This window comes from Aulostomus chinensis, chromosome 8, assembly GCF_037954235.1.
Source record: "Aulostomus chinensis isolate RoL2024-O1b breed Wild chromosome 8, RoL_Achi_v1.0, whole genome shotgun sequence".
In the NCBI taxonomy this organism is placed as follows: Eukaryota; Metazoa; Chordata; class Actinopteri; order Syngnathiformes; family Aulostomidae; genus Aulostomus; species Aulostomus chinensis.
The window spans coordinates 10,906,430-10,928,336 of NC_141327.1; the positions used below are offsets into that span (position 1 = coordinate 10,906,430).

Consider the following 21,907-nt stretch of genomic DNA (forward strand, 5'->3'; position numbering starts at 1 on the left):
TCTTTGCACCAACAGGTGAAGTAAGTGATTACAGAGTCACGTGACCTCCCAACTATCTGAACCCATGCAAAATAATTTGTGCAAAATAAGGCAAGGCAAGGCAAGGCAATTTTATTTGTATAGCCCGTTTTCACAAACAGTTTGTCTCAAAGGGCTTCACATGGCATCATAACAACATCCTCTGCCCTTAGACCCTCACATCGACTGAGGAAAAACTCCATAGAAAACCCTTTTAACAGGGAAAAATCTGAGAAACCTCAGGGTGAGCAACAGAGGAGGGATCCCTCACCCAGGACGGACAGACGTGCAGTAGATGTTGTTACAGACAAGAAAACAGTTTACAATACAAAATGTGGGAAACACGGAAATGTTAATAACAGCTGAAGAAGGAAGCTTCTGGTAGGGGAGGCAGGGAGAGCAAGCCAGCTTGATGGGGGACTGGAAGGCAGACTGGTTCATGGAAGGGGAGCGCAGGCCGGTGTAACAGTAGGGAATAAGAGGGGGGGGGGGCGATGCAGGCGGCAGTTGGGGCTCTGGTGGATCTGTGGAAACACAGAGAGACTGCGAGACACCAAGGCCAAACTACAAAGTGCAACAAGTAGTGGTAATGACAGTTCCAAAAATGTGCAGGGAGGAGAGGAGGAGAGAGGGGGAGAGGAGAGGAGAGGAGGGAAGGGCTCCATGTAACCTGATGTGTCCCCCAGCAGTCTAAGCCTGTAGCAGCATAGCTATCAATGGTTCAGAGCTACCTGAACCAGTCCTAACTGAAGGCTCTGTCATAGAGGAAGGTCTTAAGCCTGGACTTAAACGTAGTTAAAGTGTCTGCCTCTCTGACCCATGGAGAGAGCTGGTTCCACAGTAAAGGAGCCCGGTAACTAAAGGCTCTACCTCCCAGTCTGTTTTTATTGATACTGGGAATCACTAAAAGACCTACATTCTGGGAGTGGAGTGCTCTGGTCGGACAGTAGGGACTAATGAGCTCTTTCAAATAGGATGGAGCTTTATCATTGAGAGCCTTATAAGTTAGCAGAAGGACTTTGAAGTCGATTCTAGATCCTACAGGAAGCCAGTGGAGAGAAGCTAAAGTGGGAGAGATGTGTTCTCTCTTCTTAACTCCGTCAAAACCCTCGCTGCAGCGTTCTGGACCAGCTGGAGACTCTTTAGAGAGTATTTAGGACATCCTGACAAGAGAGAGTTGCAGTAGTCCAGCCGAGAAGTGATAAATGCATGCACCAGTTTTTCAGCATCACTCTGGGAAAGGATATTCCTAATCTTAGCGATACTTCGCAGATGGAAGAAGGCGGTCCTAGTCACATGCTTTATGTGGGAGCTGAAGGAAAGGTCCTGGTCAAAAATGACCCCAAGGTTCTTTGCAGTTGTACTCGAAGTTAGGGTGATGCCATCACACCAATAACACCAATAACACCAATCACATTGATGTTGAGCTAAAATTACACACATCAACATCCAAGGATGGGCGATTATATGTCAAAAAGTTCACATACTATCAATAACAATGTTCACGTCTCATAAATCCAAAGCTCACATATCATCAATCATGGTTTCACTATTAAGCATTAAGTATGATCAAACACTAACTGGCCAAGCAGTTGAAAAGGCCTTCAAAAGAGACAGAAAACAGTTACTAAACCCTCCACCTAAACTCTCAGAGAGTAGAGTAACCTCTGAACACTGCACAGCATCAAAGCAGGCCAAACAAATTGTCAACAAGCGCTAGAAACTTTTCAGCTTGGAGCATCTATCATCACTTAAACCTCACTTTTGTTTTAAAAGAGGGAAGAATATTAGAGATATGGTGGTGAGTTCTACGTACAAGGAAACCCCTGAGACCACTTGGTTTGAGCAACAAGTGCACAGGAATCAGAGACGTGGAGAATGTGCTCATTGCTCCATACATTCGACATCCACACCCAACTTAATCAAACAACATTTAAGGAGGAAGGCCTACTGGAAAAATGAATTAAACACTGTGGAACCCTATGGCCTCAATGAGATGCAGGATTTTTGTGAGAATTTAGACGTGTATTTAGGGTTTGAGGTTTAACTTTGTTGTTCATAGTTGATGAGCTTTGGATGTATGATATGAGATGCATATTCTAGTGTATTTTTGTAAAAACCTAATGCATTGGTCTTTTGGTTTTGGAATGCTGAATTCCGAAACCATGATCTGTGATACGTGAGCTTTGGATTTATGAGATGTGAACATTGTAACTGATGGTATATGTTTTTGGTATTGTCTTTTTGGATGTTTTATGTAACTTTTAATTTGTATAACGCTCTCAGATCACAGTCTGGATGAGACCTTGATTCAATTCTGTACATCAACAGAATGTTTTATCACCTTTTCTTCTTCCACCATGACTTTTTTTCAGCTGATTAATGGAACAGTTGATAACACTGGATAGACTCTCTGGTGCAATGGTAACACTTCTGACTGCAGATCAGAAGAAGTCATGAACTTTCTTTGTAAATTTCAAGCGGGACAAAAATTAATGTGAAAAAAATATATTATATCTCTGTGGGGTCACCTCTGTGTATGTGTGTATATCTGTGCATGGCAGCTCAGTCATTGAGCCGGTATATTTTTCACCTGGTAATCAGTGAACAGAAAATCATTTTTTATCTGCTCAACTTTTTACCCCACTGATTACATATTCATCTATCCAGCTTACTCCTGTTAAAGGTCGTGGTGGGGGGGCTGGAGCCTATCCCAGCAACCTTCAGGCGCGAGGCGGGGTTCACCCTGGACAAGTCACCAGTCCATCCCAGGGCCAACACATAGAGACAGACAACCATTCACACTCACAGTCACACCTACGGTCAATTTCACAGGGGTGTCAAACTTATCCAGTAAAGGGCCAGTGTGGCTGCAGGTTTTCATTCCAACCGAGCAAAAGCAACACCTGGCCCTTTACTGGATCAGTTTGACACCTGTGATTTAGAGTATCAATCAGCCTCGTCCCCTCTTGATGTCTTTGGACTGTGGGAGGAAGCCGGTGTACCAGAGAGAACCCACGCAGATACAGGGAGCACATGGATGGATGGATGGATGTTGTTTAAATGGCTTTTCGGTGGAGTTTTTCTCATTTATGCGAGTAATAGCTAAGAAGATCTGATCTATTATCTATTTCTATGTATTTTTTTTATGATGTCAAATTGTTAAATGACATCTGTCAACAGTTATAAATGAGAAAAAGATGGTCAGTATCCCTGTCCCCAGATAATAACCTGCCTCTGTAGTTTTTCCTCTAATCCAAAGTGAACATAGCCATGAAACAGCAGTTGGTGCTTCCATGTTTTGACCTTATGGGTTACTTGGTAAATTAACTTTATCATCAAGGGTGCAATGTTTCTGTGAAGGAAAATAAAAAGCACCTCATTTTCCCAAATAAATGAGATCAACACTGCTTTTCCCATGTCATTAAATAGAGAAGTAGATGAGGCAGTAGAGAGGCGGATCATAAGAATGAAATGAGAGAGGAGAATAACAGCATTCCAGGAATGTAAGAGAACATTAACTGACACAGAAAAGTTGTGCTGTGTAGACATTCACCAGCCAGTAACTTCCCTGTTAGTTTAAATGGTGGTTCCACAGTTCAGCCTCAAGTGCTCAGTTGACGTCTTCTCTTATTACCTCACCACGGCTGAACATTTCTGATGCTGTTTTTCTGTCCATCTGTGAGATCAGGTGAAATACAAAACCACATATTTCATGGGTCATGGTGGAGGGGATCCAAAGAAGAACGCATTGCATTTTTTGAGCAGATCTGAATCTTTGGGAAGATCCAGGAAACGTTTTGGTTTTGGTTTTTGTGAACACTGTGCAAAAACAAAAATGTCAAGAGGCTAAACATGGTTGACATCTTCAGGGTAATTTACTAAGATGTTTTCAAAAACATCCATCCATTCATTTTCTACTGCTTATCCTGTTAAGGATCGCGGAACTGTTGGGCCCGTAATCTGGAAATGGAAACAACATCATTTCACCATAAACTGGCCACAACCAGGTGCTTCTCTCAAGATTTCGGACAGACGAGTTAAAAGAATTATCAGAGGAGTTGTCCAAGAGCCAAGGACCACAAGTGGAGAGCTTCAGAAAGATCTGGAATGAGCAGGTACAATTGTCTCAAAGAAAAGGAAAAGTCGCGCACTCAACAGCCATGGCTTGTATGCGCGCTCATCACACAAGACTCCATTGCTGAAGAAAAAATATGTTTAAGCTCATTTCAATTTTGCTGCACATCATTTAGACAAGCCTGTGAAATATTGAGAGAATATAGTCGGGTCAGATGAGATCAAAATTGAGCTCTTTGGATGCCATAATACACACAATGTTTGGAGGTCAAATGGCACTGCACATCACCCCAAAAACAACCTACCAGGATGATGAGGATGAAAAAGGGTCAAACATTTCAGCAAGACAATGATCTCAAACACACAGCCAAGGAAACTCTTATTTTGTTTCAGGGAAGGAAAATGAAGCCGCGAGAAAGGCCCAGCCTATCAGAGTTCATAGAAGAGGCCTGCAGAATTCTCAAGATTTGAAGACTGTGTGGAAAAATATGCCAAAATCACACCTGAGCAATGCATGCAACTAGTTTTTCCATACAGGAGGCATCTTGAAGTTGTTCTAACAAACAAAGGCTTTTGTATAAAGAATTCAATTTAAGTAGGTCTGTTCAATACCTTTTAGTCATTCAATGTTATTATGCATAACTTAAATTATGGTCTTCTGAGGTTTGATTTCTTTGCATTTGTGAGTTGCATGGGTTGTTACTGACATCTGGTAAATTTTTCATTTCAATAGGGAATAGTTGGGGGCAGGGGGGAGGCTGGAGCCTATCCCAGCTGCCTTCGTTGGAGAGGCGGGGTTCACCCTGGACAGGTCACCAGTCCATCTCAGGGCCAACATATAGAGACAGACAACCACACTCCAACAACCAACACTCACAGTCACACCTACAGTCAATTTAGAGTATCAATCAGCCTCGAACCCTCTTGATGTCTTTGGACTGTGGGAGGAAGCTGGAGTACCAGAGAGAACCCACACAGGCACACGGAGAACATGGAGACTCCACACAGAAAGATCCTGTGTTCAAGCAGGGGCTCAAACCCGGAACCTTCTTGCCGTGAGGTGACAGTGCTGACCACTGCACCACCGTGCCCATTCACACAAATACATTTCTAATTTCTTCTAAGTTCAGGATTTAAAAAGGGAGTTGAATAGCTTTAATTTCACCACCAGATACATCTGCAGTTCTCTTTAAATTGAGGATGTTGACAATTCTTGAAAGTCAAGATTAAATGTGCTCCATGCTATGCTCTAAGATGCATCATTACCATAGCAAAATTAAATTCTAATCATTAATTTCAAAGTAGCCGAAGTCTATTAAACCTGACCCGCTACATCTACTTTTCCCCCAGGTATATTACAAAAGTCGCAAGTTAATTAATTACAAAAGTACACAATCTCTTAAAGTGAAAATGTATCTTTTTTATTGGTACCATACATTAATTATCAAGGGCAGAAACTAACCAAATCAAAAAATATATATCAAACAATGATTCTACAGGGTTTGAAGAAGGTACAAGTCGCCATTCAAAATCAATCTTTACTGCCACTGGATTTGACTGTAACAGAATATACAAAATGTTTGAAGATTTGCAGTCATCCGTGTCACGTTGTATCCAGAAGGGTTGAGTCAAGAGCAACTAGACCTGTAGATTCTGAAAACGCTTCAAACTCAAACAATAACCTTATTCAGTAACCTCCAAGTCGAATTCGCCTCAACTCAACTCTTCAGATGAGTTTATTAGAATTTACAGACTCTACATTGCTACCACATCTGCTGCTGAACGTAATGTTAAGCTGGTTTTAGAAGATGTTAAGATGGCTGATGGTCAAAGAGACCAAGCAAATGAAGACAATGTCCATAAAACTAATGGAAAAATAGAAGTTTGAAGCCAGGGATTTAACTTGAAAATTCACTGGCTCACGAACCAATTCAGTATATTCACTTGACATCTGATTGAAAGTTGCAGTACACAAAATTAAAACTGTGACAAAGGTGAACAAAAAAAAAAAAAAAATTTCCTGTGTATATGAAATACATGAGTGAATTTCTGAAATTTCCTAAATAAATACAAAAGAAGAAAAATGAACAGAGACACAGTAAAATCATCTTTCCACGGTGCTGTTGTACCCCTGGGGTTTTGTCTTTAAATTTACACAAGTCTTTAAAAAAAAGGGGAGGGGAGGAGGGGGTAGAAGGTGGGAAGATCGAGGGGCCAGGTTCATCAGTGTTTTTCTCCTTTTTCCTATTTTTGTTTCTTTACATTAGATCGGGATGGCTTTAGGTAAATCTAAGTAAGAATACATTTCATTACAGTCAGACAGAACTTTGCTACTACCTTAAATATACAAGCACAAATACACAAAAATTCAAATCTCCAAAAAGGAAAAAGACAAAATAAAAACATCCACACTAAATAATTTTTCTTTTATAAACATAAAAGATAAAAACAATATATTTTCGAGGTGGGGAGAAGGGGGGATAAAAGTCCTGTGTTGCTCCTTGGTCTGTAGCTTTCAGTATTGGTAAAAAATAAAAAAGTAACAACTGAATTGAAGGTGTTTAATACAAATTAAAAACATTCTAGGGAAATATATACTGTATAAAAACTCTTAAAATGTGTAACTGTGTGTATGTGAGTGTTGTAAATTATCTCTGTTTGACAGACTGCATCCGCTGTAGTCTAATCAGAGATGGCTCGGGCACTAGGGGACTCAAAATCCTTCATTATGTTTTGTGTGTGTGCGTGTGTGTGTGTGTGTTGTTTCCCTAGTGCCACATTTCAGCTCTCCTACAAGTGTGTGAACTTGAATTACTTTCAAGACTGAATCTAAATTCTGGTCTGCTCGATTTGGCAAAGTCACAATTATGTTCAGACTGCCTTCGTTCTCTCCTGGTACATTACACAAACACACTCAAGCGTGCACACGCACGCACACACACTCACTCTATTAACAAAGATTACGTGTGACTTGTGCGTCAGAGCAGACCAGAATCTAGAATCATGTTTAGAGAATGTGTGGACAAGTTGTCCCTAAGCAACTCGCCACCATTTACAAGCCTTGCTGCGAGCATCCCCTCCACCCCGCTCCTTCCTAAAGGTGTGTATAAGAGTTCGGTATGGTTTGTTTAGAGTGCACAGCTCTCCCCTGGTTTCAATCCCCACGCCTCCTTGATCACTTCTACCAAGTTGCTGTCCAAACTGAAAATTAGCGAGAGCAGGTGGGACATTTTGTGTATGAGATGATGAAACAGGACACCAAGGTGGGACCACAGTGCCTTTACTTCTGGAAGTCACAGCAAAGATGAAAACTTTTAAAGCTTCCTCTGGCTCAGTAGTACTGTCAGAGGAGGACTGGGCTCCCTCAGCTGACCTGTGTTCAAGGAACATGATGTCTGGGGCCAGTGAGCAGGCGAGGGAGCGCTGCTGTTGCACTCGTTGCTGCTGGGGTGGGGTGGGGGCCAGAGGAGGGAGATAGGGTTTTTTGTTGAAGTTGCGGGGTTTGGGGCTCTACTGTGATGCCTGTGAGGTGGGGTTGTCGCTCTTGCTCTCCTGGCTGGAGGGGGCCTTGTTGTTCCAGGGTGAGTTGGAACCCAGCGCCGGAGAGTTGTTGAAGCTGTCTTCATCGTCAATGCCATTGGCTGCATCAAACTGTGTGTTCTCCAGCCGCGTAATCAGGCGCTCGTCCTCGTCACCAAACTCCCCTCCCATCAGCGTGGGCTCTCCTACCACCATCACATCCTGTAGAGAAAAAAAGAATTGCATTAAATTCCCTTTTTAAAGGCTGTTATTCAAATTAACTTGCATCCAGAAAAGCAAACTTTGAGCTGCTCAGGCACTAATAAGTTTGTATGGGGAACGTTTCATTTCAAATACAAATGTAGTTTTAGGCTCGTAACGTTTCAATTTCTAGCACTATTTAAAATTGAATCAATTCAACAGTTTGACTTGTTTTCAAGTGTAATACCACAGAACAGACAGGTGATGGCACTGATATACTCACTGGAACCTGGCTCGACAGAGGGAAGCCACTGCCGGGACTCTTCTTTTTATTGTTGTTGTTGTTATTAGTTCCTCCTCCTCCGCTGATGGTGCTGCCGCCGGACATCTTACGCTTCCGTCGTTTGTTGGGGGCCTGTCTTGATGGCTCAGCTATGGAGAGGAGAAAGAGTCACTGTTAAAGATGCATCACCTTTGTTTTTGTCAGTGTATGTGTCTCTAGCGATGGAGTTTACGGGTGGGATTAACAGTAAATCCTAATATGGTAAAATCAAAATAACAACAGCAGTATCACCATACATTCTGTGGAATAACTCATCTATAATACATCATGATATTTGTGTAGTTGAAAAGAGAAAAGCAGGAATCCTGTTATTTATGTACTACATTGTGGTAGCAGTTTCAAAGAACTTGAGGATGAAAACTAAGTCCAACAAAGCAAATATCTTAGAACACACACACACACACACACACACACACACACACACACACACACACACACAATTAACTTGTCAAAACAGTACCAAAAAAAAAACAGCAATGGAAAATCAGTTTATAACACTGGCTGCTGTCATGAAGATGTTAAAATTCGGTGCCAGGTGTATCGTTATTTTATTGCAAGTGGTATTGCATTATATTGAAGTATCAATACAACGTCCCACCCCTATCAGGTTCCGACAAGACAGCAGCAATGCCTTGTTTTGCATACAGAGGAAGAGGATAGCATTTCCTTTGAGCTGCTCAAAGCACCAAATATTTAACAGATGAAATTTAAAAAAAAAGAAGAAGAAGAAGAAAAATTAAGCGCAATGACTCTTTCAAAAAATCATGGCCCAGTTACTCAAGATGATCAACAGCAAACATGTCAACCGAGTGACACGTCGCCTCTTAACGATCAAGATATCAAATATTTGAGTGCAGGCCACCTGCACAATCTAAGAAATCAATAAACTTTACCACGGTTTAAAAGGTACAGAGTTTTGTTGAATTTGAAAAACAAATATTTTGTGTACATTAACCAATATTCTTGATCATTTACCAAAATCACTTGGTATGGCAGTAGAAAATAATGACGTATATCTGACCAACTGAGACCTATTCATACTTTTAAATAGCCAGTGATTGGTGTGATACAGCTCAGCTCTGCTTGGATAAAACACAGAGTGGAATGTTTGGAATAGAATGAAAATGATGAATAAATTACACAATGCATAAAAAGTGAGGAAATTTGTGCTTGGTAGATTATTTCTTTATTGTAACAGTGCTTCTTGGCAATAAATCGTATACCGTTGGAAAGCCTGTGGTGCCACTTTTGTAAGGAACATGAATTTGTGGGATGAGCAGCAGAGCTGAGGTGTGGTGTGAGCTGTGGGTTGCACCCATGGAAAAATTTGCCAAATCTTCTCTGCCAATGCCAAACACCTTATATTGCTGTTGAGATTCTGCAACCAGTGGCAATTCTATATGTCCGCTGTCTGGGACCGAACTGTATCCTACAAGATGGCAACACTCACTCCCACAGAGCGAGGTTCATCAGAGACTACCTCCAGAATTTGGGAGTGGAGATCATGGAATGGCCTGCCAGCAGTCCTGACCTCAACCCCACTGAACACTAGTGGGGTCATCTTGGTGCTGTTTGTGTCAGAGTGACCAGCACAACCACACTGTTGAAGAATGATGCCATCCCACAGCAGTGTGTGACCGCGGTGGCTGGAGCCTATCCCAGCGGCTTTCAGGCGAGATACACCCTGGACAGGTCGCCAGTCCATCACAGGGCCAAAACATAGAGACAGACAACCATTCACACTCACATTCACACCTACAGTCAATTTAGAGTATCAATCAGCCTCGTCCCCTTTTGATGTCTTTGGACTGTGGGAGGAAGCTGGAGTACCAGAGAGAACCCACACAGGAACAGGGAGAACACACAGACTCCACACAGAAAGATCCTGAGCCAGGACTCTAACCTGGAACCTTCTTGCCGTCAGGCGACAATGCTGACCACTGCACCACCGTGCCGCTGACCCAACACCAAACAAGAGTCAATGGCAAAATAAGCTTTTAGGCATTGGCAGAAACAATTTGGCAAATTTTTCATGAGCGCAACCAACATACTCAGCTTTGCTGCTCATCCTACAAATGCATGTTCCTTCCAAATGTGGCACTATTTAGAAAGGGAAATAAACAGGCTTTCCAGCAGTATAAGATTTATTGCCAAGAAGCACTGTTACAACAAAGAAAGAATCTACCAAACACAAATTTCCACACTTTTTGTTCAATGTTTACTATAAATATAATACGGCATTAATGTTTCTACTTCCTAATAGATGCATTAACTCCTGTCATTAGGTAAAGAGACATGACATTTCCTGTGGTACTTAAGTGGAATCCCATGAGATTTTAAGAACTTCCAAATGGTTTGTTGTCAGTCAGAAGACGTGAACTTCTGTTTCATATGAAACTATTGAGGTTTTCCTGATCAAATCTGACAGTGTGGAGGAAGATGTGGATGCAACCTCTGGCGCTTGAGGCTGTATTTCACTGCTGATCACCACGTTATGCCCCAGTGTCTTGCACTTGTCTAACAACATATGACCTTAATCCATTTCTTCACATTCCAAGAATTTCTGAGAGCAAGTGATTTTGAAAGATCGCAAGTGTTCCGGAGTGGCTCTCTCTCAAGACAAAGAGTAAGTGACGTGGGAAGACGAAAATGGGAAAAAATAATGGTGGTTTGATGGGAATTAAACACATGCACATTATATTGACATGTATGACAGCACATGCCACATCTGTTTATCCACAATTCATTCCCAACACACACAGGCTGCCTGAATCCATGTAGCCATATCATACATATTATATCCAGCACTTCTCACACGCAGCCTAGTGTTCTCTCTCTCTCTATCCCCCCCTTTCCCCAGTGCTGTCCTCAGCAGAAGCTTAATGAACACGTTCTTCTTCTGGGCCAAAATACCACAGCCACACATGACTTGATACAACCACTCACCATGTAGATCAATTAGTGCAGATGCTTGTGCATTTTGTCCCAAATCAAATCAAATACATTCATTCCTTCAATTTCAGATATTTAATGACATTTTTCGATCGTGGATATCAAAATCAGAAATTTTGAGAACCATACTCCAACTTCTTTGTATTGCTTCGGGTTTTGAAGTTTATGATGGAAGGAATGTTCAGTTCTGAAAACTCTGATTTCTGCAGGTTTTCCATGACCGCTGGAATCATCAATTATACATGTGTTGTTCACCTACCTGGTGGCGCCACCATTCGCTGCCATTTCTGGAAGAGGCAGGTCTTGAGGCAGTCTCTGGGGCTGAGGCTGTACGTCTTGTGTCTGGACATCAGCTCCTGCATGGGCTCCAGAATCACGCACAGCTGGAACAACGTGAGAGATGTGGCAGGTTTGACATTACAAACTGTTGAAGATTGTAAACTTTTAATTGATCAAAATACCATCATATCCACATGGGTCGACCTGAAGAATCTTCTCAAATGAAAAAAATGTTAGACGCAAACTATAAAACACTGCTGTGTTTTTCCTCGGCAGCTAGACTAAAGCTGCTTTAACTCCGCCACCGAGACATCTGAAGCAGTTTATGTCTCCATCAACCCCTGAATGGACTTGAACTGGTGCTGTTAACTCAATAGGAACCATGTGGGACTCCAGATGCCGACAGCCAGTATTTGTGAACTGCTGCTATCTTTTCAGCCCCTCAGCCTGCAACTCCATGTTGCAAACAGAACATTAGCAGCCTTTTAAGAAGAAGGATTGTAGCAGAGTTTCATTTGCACTTAGGGTAAGGACATGTGTAAGGATAGGATAAGAGCCACAGCCTTTGACCACACAACTTTTCATTAAATGTTCTCTTTTTAAAAAACAAACAAACAAACAAACGAGGACAAAACAAGACCATGGTGGGGAAACAGCAGGTGTGACAATACAATGTAGTTGGATGAATCTGTGGCTTCATCAGCAAATGTGAATTCTTCTATTTGTTGGTAGTTTTATGGTTTCAAAGAGGAATGTAAAACAATTCCTTGTTGGTACTGTTTTTGACAGTTGAGCAGGAGATAGACGCAATCAAGATACAATCAAGTACTTTTAGATTTCTTGTTCTGCTGAGGAATATGTCAAAGTTTTGTAGTATTCTGACTTTTTTTTTTAAAAGTGATATTTACCACTTCTACATTCAGCAACTGGAGATTTTGACTTAAGCAGTGACTCTTGTTCAGCAGCTTCCAGTACAGAATGTTGAAGAGTCAGTTAAACCTGTCCATCCCTGTGTAGACTGGCCCAACACCACACACACTTACTAAGACAGTGCTTTACTAGCTACTAAACTTTCTCGATACAGCACCTGTCTCACTAGTGCCAATACTGACTAGTGTGAACTGTGATCATGACACGACTGAGGTTAACAAAAGAGGATCAACGTATTGTTAACTTACTCGGAGGTAGTTAAGAGTAGAATTTGACAGGCCACATCTTGTTATGTTTTTGGAGAGCTGGTCAAGCATCTGTGGGTCTTGGGCCTGAAACATCAGCAGGACACAGATTAAATACCACACATACTTTAACATAATACATGTCTTTTGGACCTTTGTGAGTGAGTCCACTCACATGCATGGCCAGTATACTGCGGGGGATCAGCTCACGGTGTTGTCTGATACTGAAGTGCCATGTTTTTATCCTCATCATGTCATCAAACATGAACTCCAGGTACAAGCGGCCCTCCACACACACCTGCAGGAGTTCAGAGGATTCAGGTCAGTTTATAGCAGGTCATCTCCACACAGAAGATGGCACTTAAGTGTTCACATTATTTTCTCACCATTCAAGAAGGTATGAAGGCATCAGACAAAAGATACATTTAACACAAAGATGTTTTCCAAATCCATAAATGACAGAAACAGCCACAAAATAAAGCTACAAGCACACACCTGTGTGAACATGGGCTTTCCATTTTGGGTGACCATGGTGCACTGATCACAGTCAAGGGAGACAAAATTATTATGGAATGACTCCTTGGGATGTTTCAACACATAGTAGAGCTCAGTGGCACCGCCCTCAAATATACTCCGGAAGTACCTCGGAATCAACGTCCGGCCAATTGCTGGGAGAGTGGCAAGAAAAGAGAATTCTGATGATTAAGATTATACAGTAGGTTTGTGAATGTCAGGACCTGTGATTAAAAGGTCATGTGTCTGTTTAACAAACATACTATATATGTTTCATGGCTTGGTGTCTTACTGTAACGCTTGGGTCCATCCTCCAAACAGAAAGTAATAGTCAACATGGCATCATCTTCAAAGAACTCTGTAGTAAATGCATCCCACCAAAGGTTATCACACTCCTAGGGGTTGGCGAAAGAAAGAATAATTGATTATCTGGACATTTGTGTGTGTGTGTGTGTGTGCGCATACACAAACCTCTGTCCAGTTCTGTAGCCGTTTGTTGAGTTCAAATATTCTGTAGTCTGTCTGGTTGCCATATGGCGTGTGCCTCCTACACCATAAAACACCATAGGGGGTGAAAACAAAAGGACAGGGGTTGAGAATATTTGGTTAGCAGTAATATAACTTTTAGAAGTTAGAAGAAAGGAAGTCCTGGCCACAGAGCTGTTGAAGTCTTCCCAGCCTTCGTACTATCAGGGCTGTTTAACAGCCAAGTTAAGCCTTATCACGAAGTAAATGCTAAATCTCTTGTAGAAAAGAGATAAGAGTACAACTTCTCACAACCTTATCTATACCTCTGTTAATGCTGTTTTCACACTACATGGACAAAGGAGGGAAGAATGTAGACTTACCCTATGCCTGGCTCCAGGTATGTAGGAGGATACATTGGGGTGGGACTGGAGAGACAAGAGACAGAGATTATTACATTCAGCTTGAGTGCTAATATGCTCTTCTCCAACAGCTAGCATGCCTTTATGACCCTGGGATGCCAGCCAAACATGGCACAAATTGGATGATACAATGAGACAGTAAATAATAACACTTCTTCTCAGTTACACACACACACACACACACACACACACACACACACACACACACACACACACACCACATTTGCTCACTACAGAATGACAAACTGTGAAGCACTGCACACAATTCAACACTGTTCTGCTTCCAAACCTTGCTGAGCTACACAATCAAGTCAAATAAGATTTAGTATTAAATATACCCACACTTTTCTGTCTATATTTACCATTTTCATCACTGTGCAACAACAAGCAGTTGCTTAAATAATAGGCGGTATTAATGGTTGTGGAGCATAATAACACTAAATTATATGGGCCATTAGCTCAGGCATTAGCCAACTAACAGACTTCTAAGTGTCCTCTGTTCAGTGTGTCCTGTTATTGGTTTTATATTTTACAAAATTGTTGTATACTCAAAGCCTCAAATGCAAAACCTAAAATTAAATATGCAGCATCAATACACAACTTTCTACGATAATATTATACAACACACCACAACCTTGAGTCTCTACTGATAATTTATCAATTTGACAGCTATTTAAGAGAGGAAAAGGGTCAATGCTGGTAGGGGCAACTTATGTGGCGTCTTACACTTCATGAACATCAACAACTATTTTTTTTTTTACTACATTTGTCTTGATATTTGACCCCCCTGAAAAAATTCATAATATATGACTTGTGCACTTAGTTATTTTACACAAAAATGTTTCCCTTAATACAAACTTTTCCTGTTCGCGCAGGTGTGCTTTTTATCTACTTGCATCACCCCAAGAAAGTGACTTTATCTCACTGCCTCTAAAATTGGCTTTACTTTCTATCTGAAAACACCCTATGACATCCAAAAGGAGACTGTGAAAACCACACACCACCACACATCCACAACATGGACCCAAAACTCACCCCACGTCTCTGTCCAGCATGGTGCCGGGATGGAAAGGGGGGAAAGTGCTACCGTTAGGGGGCTCCTTGGGGGAGTACAGCTTGAATGACTTGGAGGAACAGCCTGGAAGAAAAGATAGAACATGAGAATAAGAAATATTCTTTTTTGATGTCAGACAGCTCAAAGGTAACAAAACTGTAGAGATGGGTGTCTTCAATAGGAGAGGGAAAATAATCAGAGATCAATAGGACTTTGGAATAAAATGCAGAGAGGCAGCAGTGAATGCAGCAAGCAAGGGAAGCAAAACGTAAAGTTTTATTCAAGTACATCTTAACTTGGAGAAACTTATTCTTAAGTGCAAAAGAAGCTTAATGAGTATTGTATATAGAGATACAATGTTCACTGAATATTAATTTCTGGGTCTCATGATTGGAATCGTCAATGTATGAATTGTCCAGTAACAAATGCAGTATTTATACACCTGGAAATTGAATAATAATGCAGTAAAATATTTCAATAAATTCTGAACACTGACCCAGCAGGGAATATTAATGTTTATTAGAAACAAACAAAACTAAACAATACAAAAACAAAAGAAAGACAACACAGTGGTGGCAGGTCAATCATGTGAGGGTGAAGGCACGTGTATGGGCCCAGTTTCGGTTGGCTGCACTTACAGGTCATCCCAAATACTCCAATCTTGTTGCATGAAGTTGCAAAACAATAATTTACTCAGGGGGGAGCTTCCTGAAAACACTGTGCCCCTGCTACAGAGACGATTGCCCTCCATCCGCTCGTTCCTCACACTCCACAAATAACTATCAAATACCAATAGACCAATACCAACACACTTCACACAGGCATAAAAAAAGAAAAAGCTGATGAATCTCATACACATCTCCAACCCCCTGTTCTACTCTAATTGCCCAGCTCTCCTCTAAAGGCCATCCAGGCGTGGCGGCCTCCAGGTCACGACCCCAGCCGTTACCATGGCAAAGCCCCGCCTCATTAATGTCTCTCAGTCTTGTCTCGCCCCTGCATATTAAACATATGACTGAGCATGCATATGGGAGTGAGAGGTTTTATGCAGATGAAAATTGTGATTTTGAGTAATTAATTTTTATTTCTCTGGGATTAAATCAGACCAGAGCAAACCAGTTAATGAGGAGGTAAAATTATTTTCAGGTTCGCTAGCATTAGTGAAGGCCCGCAAAGCAGGGTTGTTTTCAGGCAAGGTTTTGGTGGTGTGAGGCAGTTAGTTTATTTGTGTGTATGTTTTAATGTCTGTGGTTTATTGTTTACAGTAGACTTAATATTACATACAAATGAATAAACACACATACACATCAGATACTTGCATGGTGGAAAAAGATTCCTTTCAAAACTGAACTTAGAGAATACACTAATACACACAACCACTGTCCTAAAACTGCCCGCCAACAATCATCAAATATGTCATAAACACCAAACCTGACTGTAGGTCCGTATCTTAAAAGTGTCTTGCTGTGAGTTAATGCTGAGCCACATCAGCCATAACACATGATTAAAAATCATTGACATGACACTTTCATATTGTTAATATAGGTATACTAGTACAACTGAAACGTTGGCACTCTCACTAAACAAAACCATTTCTATGTGTTGATCCTGGGGTTATACTAGGAATCCTATGTGGATTGGTATTTTAATTTGCACTGGAAAGATTAATCATGAAAAGAACTCTTGTTGTAATTTTTACCAAGCGTTATGTGTATTCTTTGATAGTCAGGATGACTCCTGCCAGTTGTATAACTCTCAAAACTATGCTACAGCAACTTATGTTAAAAAGATGGCACGTTATTGTTCTATTTTTCACAATGCCACTTCAAACATGAAATATCATGATACAGTTTGAAATCTATATAACCAAACTTTAATATAGCTTCTGTTAAACGCATACAGAAACAAGGAAAGTTATTCCAGGAAGAGTAGCACATACATTACATCCTCTACTGTAAATGAAGAAAAGGCCATTATTGCCTTCCTTGCCTTCACATCATATAAAAACAAGCTCCTCACTGTGAGAGCCTGCAACGCTATGCAATGGGCTGGATGCGCCAGAAGAGGAAAACAAATGGGGCTGATAAATAAATAAATAATCGATGGTTATGTGTCCATTAGTTGTTGAGAGCTCCATTAGCTCCTCTCCTCTCCTGTTAGCGGTTAATGACAGGCAGTCACAATCACATCAGCTGGATTCCACTTCCTCCAGCGGGAATAACGTTCGTCTAATTTACAAGCAGATACTGTACATATAAGCACACATGCCCACATCTCCTAGCTTGAGTTGGAGTGACTTAAGCAAATCTCACATGAAAAGTGTCAAGAACTATGGAGAGCCTCTACTTAAGTTAAAAATTTCATTACACATGAACTCCAGAAATACAACAATCTTCAGGCATCTCAAAACAAGAATAACCTGTCGTACTTTTGAACTGGTGCGTCTCCAGACTACCACCAATCCTGCTAAGAGGGATAAAGTATTTATTTTACGATAGCTAGGCTACATACCAGCCTGCAAACTTTATTGATACACAAAACAGTTTTAAATTTGAAGAGTCCATCAAGTAATAAGTAAAACATGAAAGACGCCAGATATGTGAAAACTTTAACACGTTTACTAAGGGTAGTATGGTTACAAAGGCAATTAGAAAGGCAGACAGCGCATAGTGCTAACACTTAGCTTGTTAGCAAGGCCAAAACCTTCAACTCAAGTGATTTTGGGGCTATAGTAAGCGCACTGATTTGGCTGAGTTATCACCAAAGACATTAAAACATGTACACGAAAAAACTAATTGCCCACATCGCCAAAACCATGCCTGAAACCAACCCTGCTTCCCGGGCCTGCACCAAAAGCTAATGCTAGCAAGCCAGAAAACAGTTGGTAACCAGTTAGCAGCTGTTAGCAGTCTTGCTAACGCTTTAGCGTTAAATCCCTTTTCAACGAGAAAGCACCGAAATAACCCAAGAAATTACATCTACTGATGTTCGGAATACACGTTTAATCGTTACAGTAGCTACAAATTGCGGGAAAAGTGTGTGTTTGGGGGAAATCGACCCTTTACCTGCGAAGAAGTCCAATCAGAAAATTGATGTTTACAGATCCGCGATGATAGACAGCGAGTACGCTCCGTGCGTAAAAACGGATAGGCCCGCTGGACGGCGGCTGGCTCGACGCAACGTACCTACACGATACGTCCCTATGAATAGGATCAATAAAAAAAAAATCTGATAAAATAGTTGACCTGAGAGGGAATACGACCCAAACTGCGAGAGTCGGTCGGTTATGTTTTGTCCCGCATGAGGCCCTGTCAGTTGGCGGAAGCCTGTTGTGGGTTTACATACGGACCCCGATGAGCCCTTTGTTCACGGGAGGACATGAACAATAGCTGTAGGCCCTCCTCCTCGTCGTCCGCCTCCTCTCCCTCCGCAGTACATTTGCTCCTCTCTCCCCTGCCCAGCACCGCCAGCCGCCCCCTCTCCTCCCTCCCCTCCACTAATGCACAACTGCACATACGGCTTGTCTGGTAAGCATTTTTTTTCCCCCTTCCATCCTCCTCCCTGCTTCCCATCTCTTCCATGTAACTGACACAGACGAGAATAGGCCCAGTGCAGCCAAGTGGAAGTGTGTCTGTGGAAATAAAGATAATGCTGACTGCAAAGTGATTTTCATGTTCAGCTAATTAGTGCGCATCTGCTTGCTGCAAACCCGTGACAGCCAAGTCCCCCAGTGATGTGAAATCTACACATGCATGCTGCCCATATGACGGATACAGTAGCCAGACTGGTCACAAGGAGATTACCATCTTTCATGAAAGGATAACAAACTGGAGTTGTTTTCAATTAATTCTGTCTTGGAGTTTGTATACCAAATGGTCTTCAAGGCAGGCCAGCCGATCCATGACCACAGGGGGAACCTCTCTCTCTCTCTCTCTCTCTCTCTCTCTCTCTCTCTCTCTCTCTCTCTCTCTCTCTCTCTCTCTCTCTCTCTCTCTCTCTCTCTCTCAAACACACACACACACACACACACACACACACACAGAGTGAGAGAGCTTTGGCCTAAAGGAGAATCCCATAGCTTTCTAAATCTGCTTAAATTGTCTCAAATTATAATCAGATTTCCAGATCACAGCCAGCAAGGCCTAACCCATATGGCCAAAGTTTGGATATCAAAAGAGCAAGTTGTTTCAGAGGTGGCATGGTGGTGCAGTGGTTAGCACTGTTGCCTCACAGCAAGAGGGTTTCCAGGTTAGAGCCCAGGCTCGACTATGGGATCTTTCTGTGTGGAGTCTGCATGTTCTCCCTGTGCCTGTGTGGGTTCTCTCTGGTACTCCAGCTTCCTCCCACAGTCCAAAGACATCAAGAGGGGACGAGGCTGATTGATACTCTAAATTGACCGTAGGTGTGACTGTGAGTGTGAATGGTTGTCTGTCTCTATGTGTTGGCCCTGTGATGGACTGGTGACCTGTCCAGGGTGAACCCCACCTCTCGCCTGAAAGCTGCTGGGATAGGCTCCAGCCCCCCTGTGACCCCTAACTGAATAAGCAGAAGAAAATGGATGGATGGAAGTTGCTTCATTTTTATGTATCTCACAGCAAAGCACAAATAGCTGTGTAGGATCAGCGTCCGTTTGAATCAAGGAATCACAGCAGAGCAGGAACAGAATGAGATTGTGTGTGGAGGAAAAGAGAAGATGAAACTAGACCACTGTATGTTGCTTATCACATTTTCTTGCCATTGTTGGGACACCTTGATTTGCAATTATAGCAGCCTAGATTATTATGGGATGGATTAAACTGTAGCAGATTTGTCAGTTAAATATGAATCCTGTGAACTTCATATCCATCAATGTTACGTAACTCTAATATAGTAACTTATGACAATTTATGATGATGAGGGAAAACTAATCCTCCTCAATATTTGTTGTGTGATGGTTTCAGAGTGATGAGGACAGTTGGAGAACTATTCGATTAAGAGAATTTGTTTTCCTGGGAAGCACTGATGCCTATTATCTTAATTGGGTTGAAAAATGCAGCGTATATGTGGTTGCAGTGGGCCTATCCCAAGACTGTCCATAGGTTTGGGCTAAGCTATGAATCTGTACATCATATGTGTATGAAACCATAAACAACTTTTTAAACTGGGGTTAATTTTGCTTTGCTTGACTTCTCCAGACTGCGAAGACCAATAATGTATTGAGGCTGAAATATTATAGTTATATGTATATTAAATGTATATATTATGATTTAACCTTTATTTAGAGAAATTAAACAACACAAATTACCCACAGCCATGAGACCAGCGCTACCATACTGTGCACAGTGCTTCTTTAAGCTAAATATTGTCATTCTACAGCATCAGTCTGATCCATATAATCATTTAGTCAATTAAACATCCATCCCAACCCTATAATTCAACGCTAATGCTACATCGAGCTTTCATTGTATATTTACTCCTCCTGCAGTTTGCTCTGCTATCATCCCTGTAGTCTGGGATCAAAAGTCCCAACTCCTGTATGTCTGTGAAATGATGATGGCAGGTCTAATGTGGAGGAAAGTGTCTCCCAGTCAAATAGAGAGGATAAGCTGCCGTCTTTCATCCAACCAGCTAAAGAAACCCAGGCTGAGGTTGTGTATACTGGTGTGTGTCATGAGCACTCCACCGCTCACGAGGCTCCTGTCGGTTTTTGGCAGCATCTTTGTGTGTCTAGTACCAGGGGGCGGTGTAGCCAGTAGTAGCTCAGAGTGTCTGTTGTGTGTGACTTATGTGGATTTGCCTATCTTACATTTGCTGGCCCCTGTAGCCATGGTAACACAAGCAGTCACTGCTGTCACTACTGGAGGGAGAGAGAGGGGCTAAGAATTGTCCATGGAAATGGACACACAAGGGTTAATCCTGTGTGTGTGTGTCTCCCAAGCTCACCCATTGAAATGGTACATGACAGGGTTAATCCGCAGTGCAAGTGTGTGTGCGTGCGTGTGTGTGTTTGTGTGTGCGCGTGTGTGTGAGACGGAGACGAGGTGGGGGTGGGAGGTGTGTCGGGATAAGGCTTGAAGGGCTTACACACACCGTCTCTTTCGCTCTCAGGCACAGGGCAAGCCTTATCTTCCACCAGCACCCCAACCAGTGACACACACACACACACACACACACACACACACATACACACACACAAGAGGAGTACACACACATTCTGCTGCCTGTACTTCACTTCAGCAGCTAGCCTCATTTCCAACTTGCAGTCACTCATTCACACCTAAAGCCATAAATCCATGTATAATAAGTGATTAAAGCCAGAGCGTGCAGCTGCTGAATAAACTCCCTAAAGTGCACTGTGCGATGTTTTCCTGAAGCTTACACTTAAACCTACAAGTGTGACTTGTTCAGTTCACCTTTGTCAAAGTCAAACTATGACACAAAGGGGTCAGACTTAGAGAGAATTTATCCTGACATCAAAAAAATCCAAGAGACACACAAACACCCATAAAAACAATCTCACTTATTTATCTCATCTTCATTTTGACCTCTGGGTTTTTATACTTTATTGCTGAATCAACTAAAGACAAAAAAGTAAAAGGTCAGCAGTAGAGACTTACCTCCTTCACTCTCTAGCTGCTCAGACATCGCCATTTTGTCACCCACAAGTGCACTTTCACAGCTGTATACTGATCTAAGTCATAGACTTGGTTTACATGCCTCTCCCACTCTCTCATATCATCCATGTCCAGACTATAAGGCTCAGGGGCGGGTGGGGGGTGTTTGCATGCGTGCGTGCGTGCGTGCGTGCGCGTGCGTGTGTGTGTGTGTGTGTGTGTGTGTGTGTGTGTGTGTGTGTGTGTGTGTGTGTGTGTGTGTGTACTCTCATACACATGATGCCTGTATATGTGCA

The 21,907-nt window shown here is 42.0% G+C and overlaps 1 protein-coding gene across 4 annotated transcripts in view; it reads right to left on the bottom strand.

The window, feature by feature from the left end:
• Positions 1-5,512: 5,512 nt before the first annotated feature.
• The window catches only part of ldb1b (LIM-domain binding 1b), a 22,787-nt gene continuing 6,392 nt past the window's right edge, over positions 5,513-21,907 (bottom strand). The window contains exons 1-11 of one of the 4 annotated variants that reach the window (XM_086210855.1): positions 21,615-21,738; positions 15,000-15,102; positions 13,926-13,970; positions 13,549-13,624; positions 13,370-13,472; positions 13,060-13,232; positions 12,740-12,862; positions 12,568-12,651; positions 11,370-11,493; positions 8,099-8,247; positions 5,513-7,836 (exon numbers count right to left, since the gene is read on the bottom strand). In XM_086210855.1, the coding sequence (XP_086066981.1) occupies positions 7,606-7,836; positions 8,099-8,247; positions 11,370-11,493; positions 12,568-12,651; positions 12,740-12,862; positions 13,060-13,232; positions 13,370-13,472; positions 13,549-13,624; positions 13,926-13,970; positions 15,000-15,102; positions 21,615-21,648 (1,245 nt within the window). In that variant the 5' untranslated portion in view covers positions 21,649-21,738 and the 3' untranslated portion in view covers positions 5,513-7,605. The other 3 variants (XM_086210858.1, XM_086210857.1, XM_086210856.1) reach the window with 3 other exon arrangements.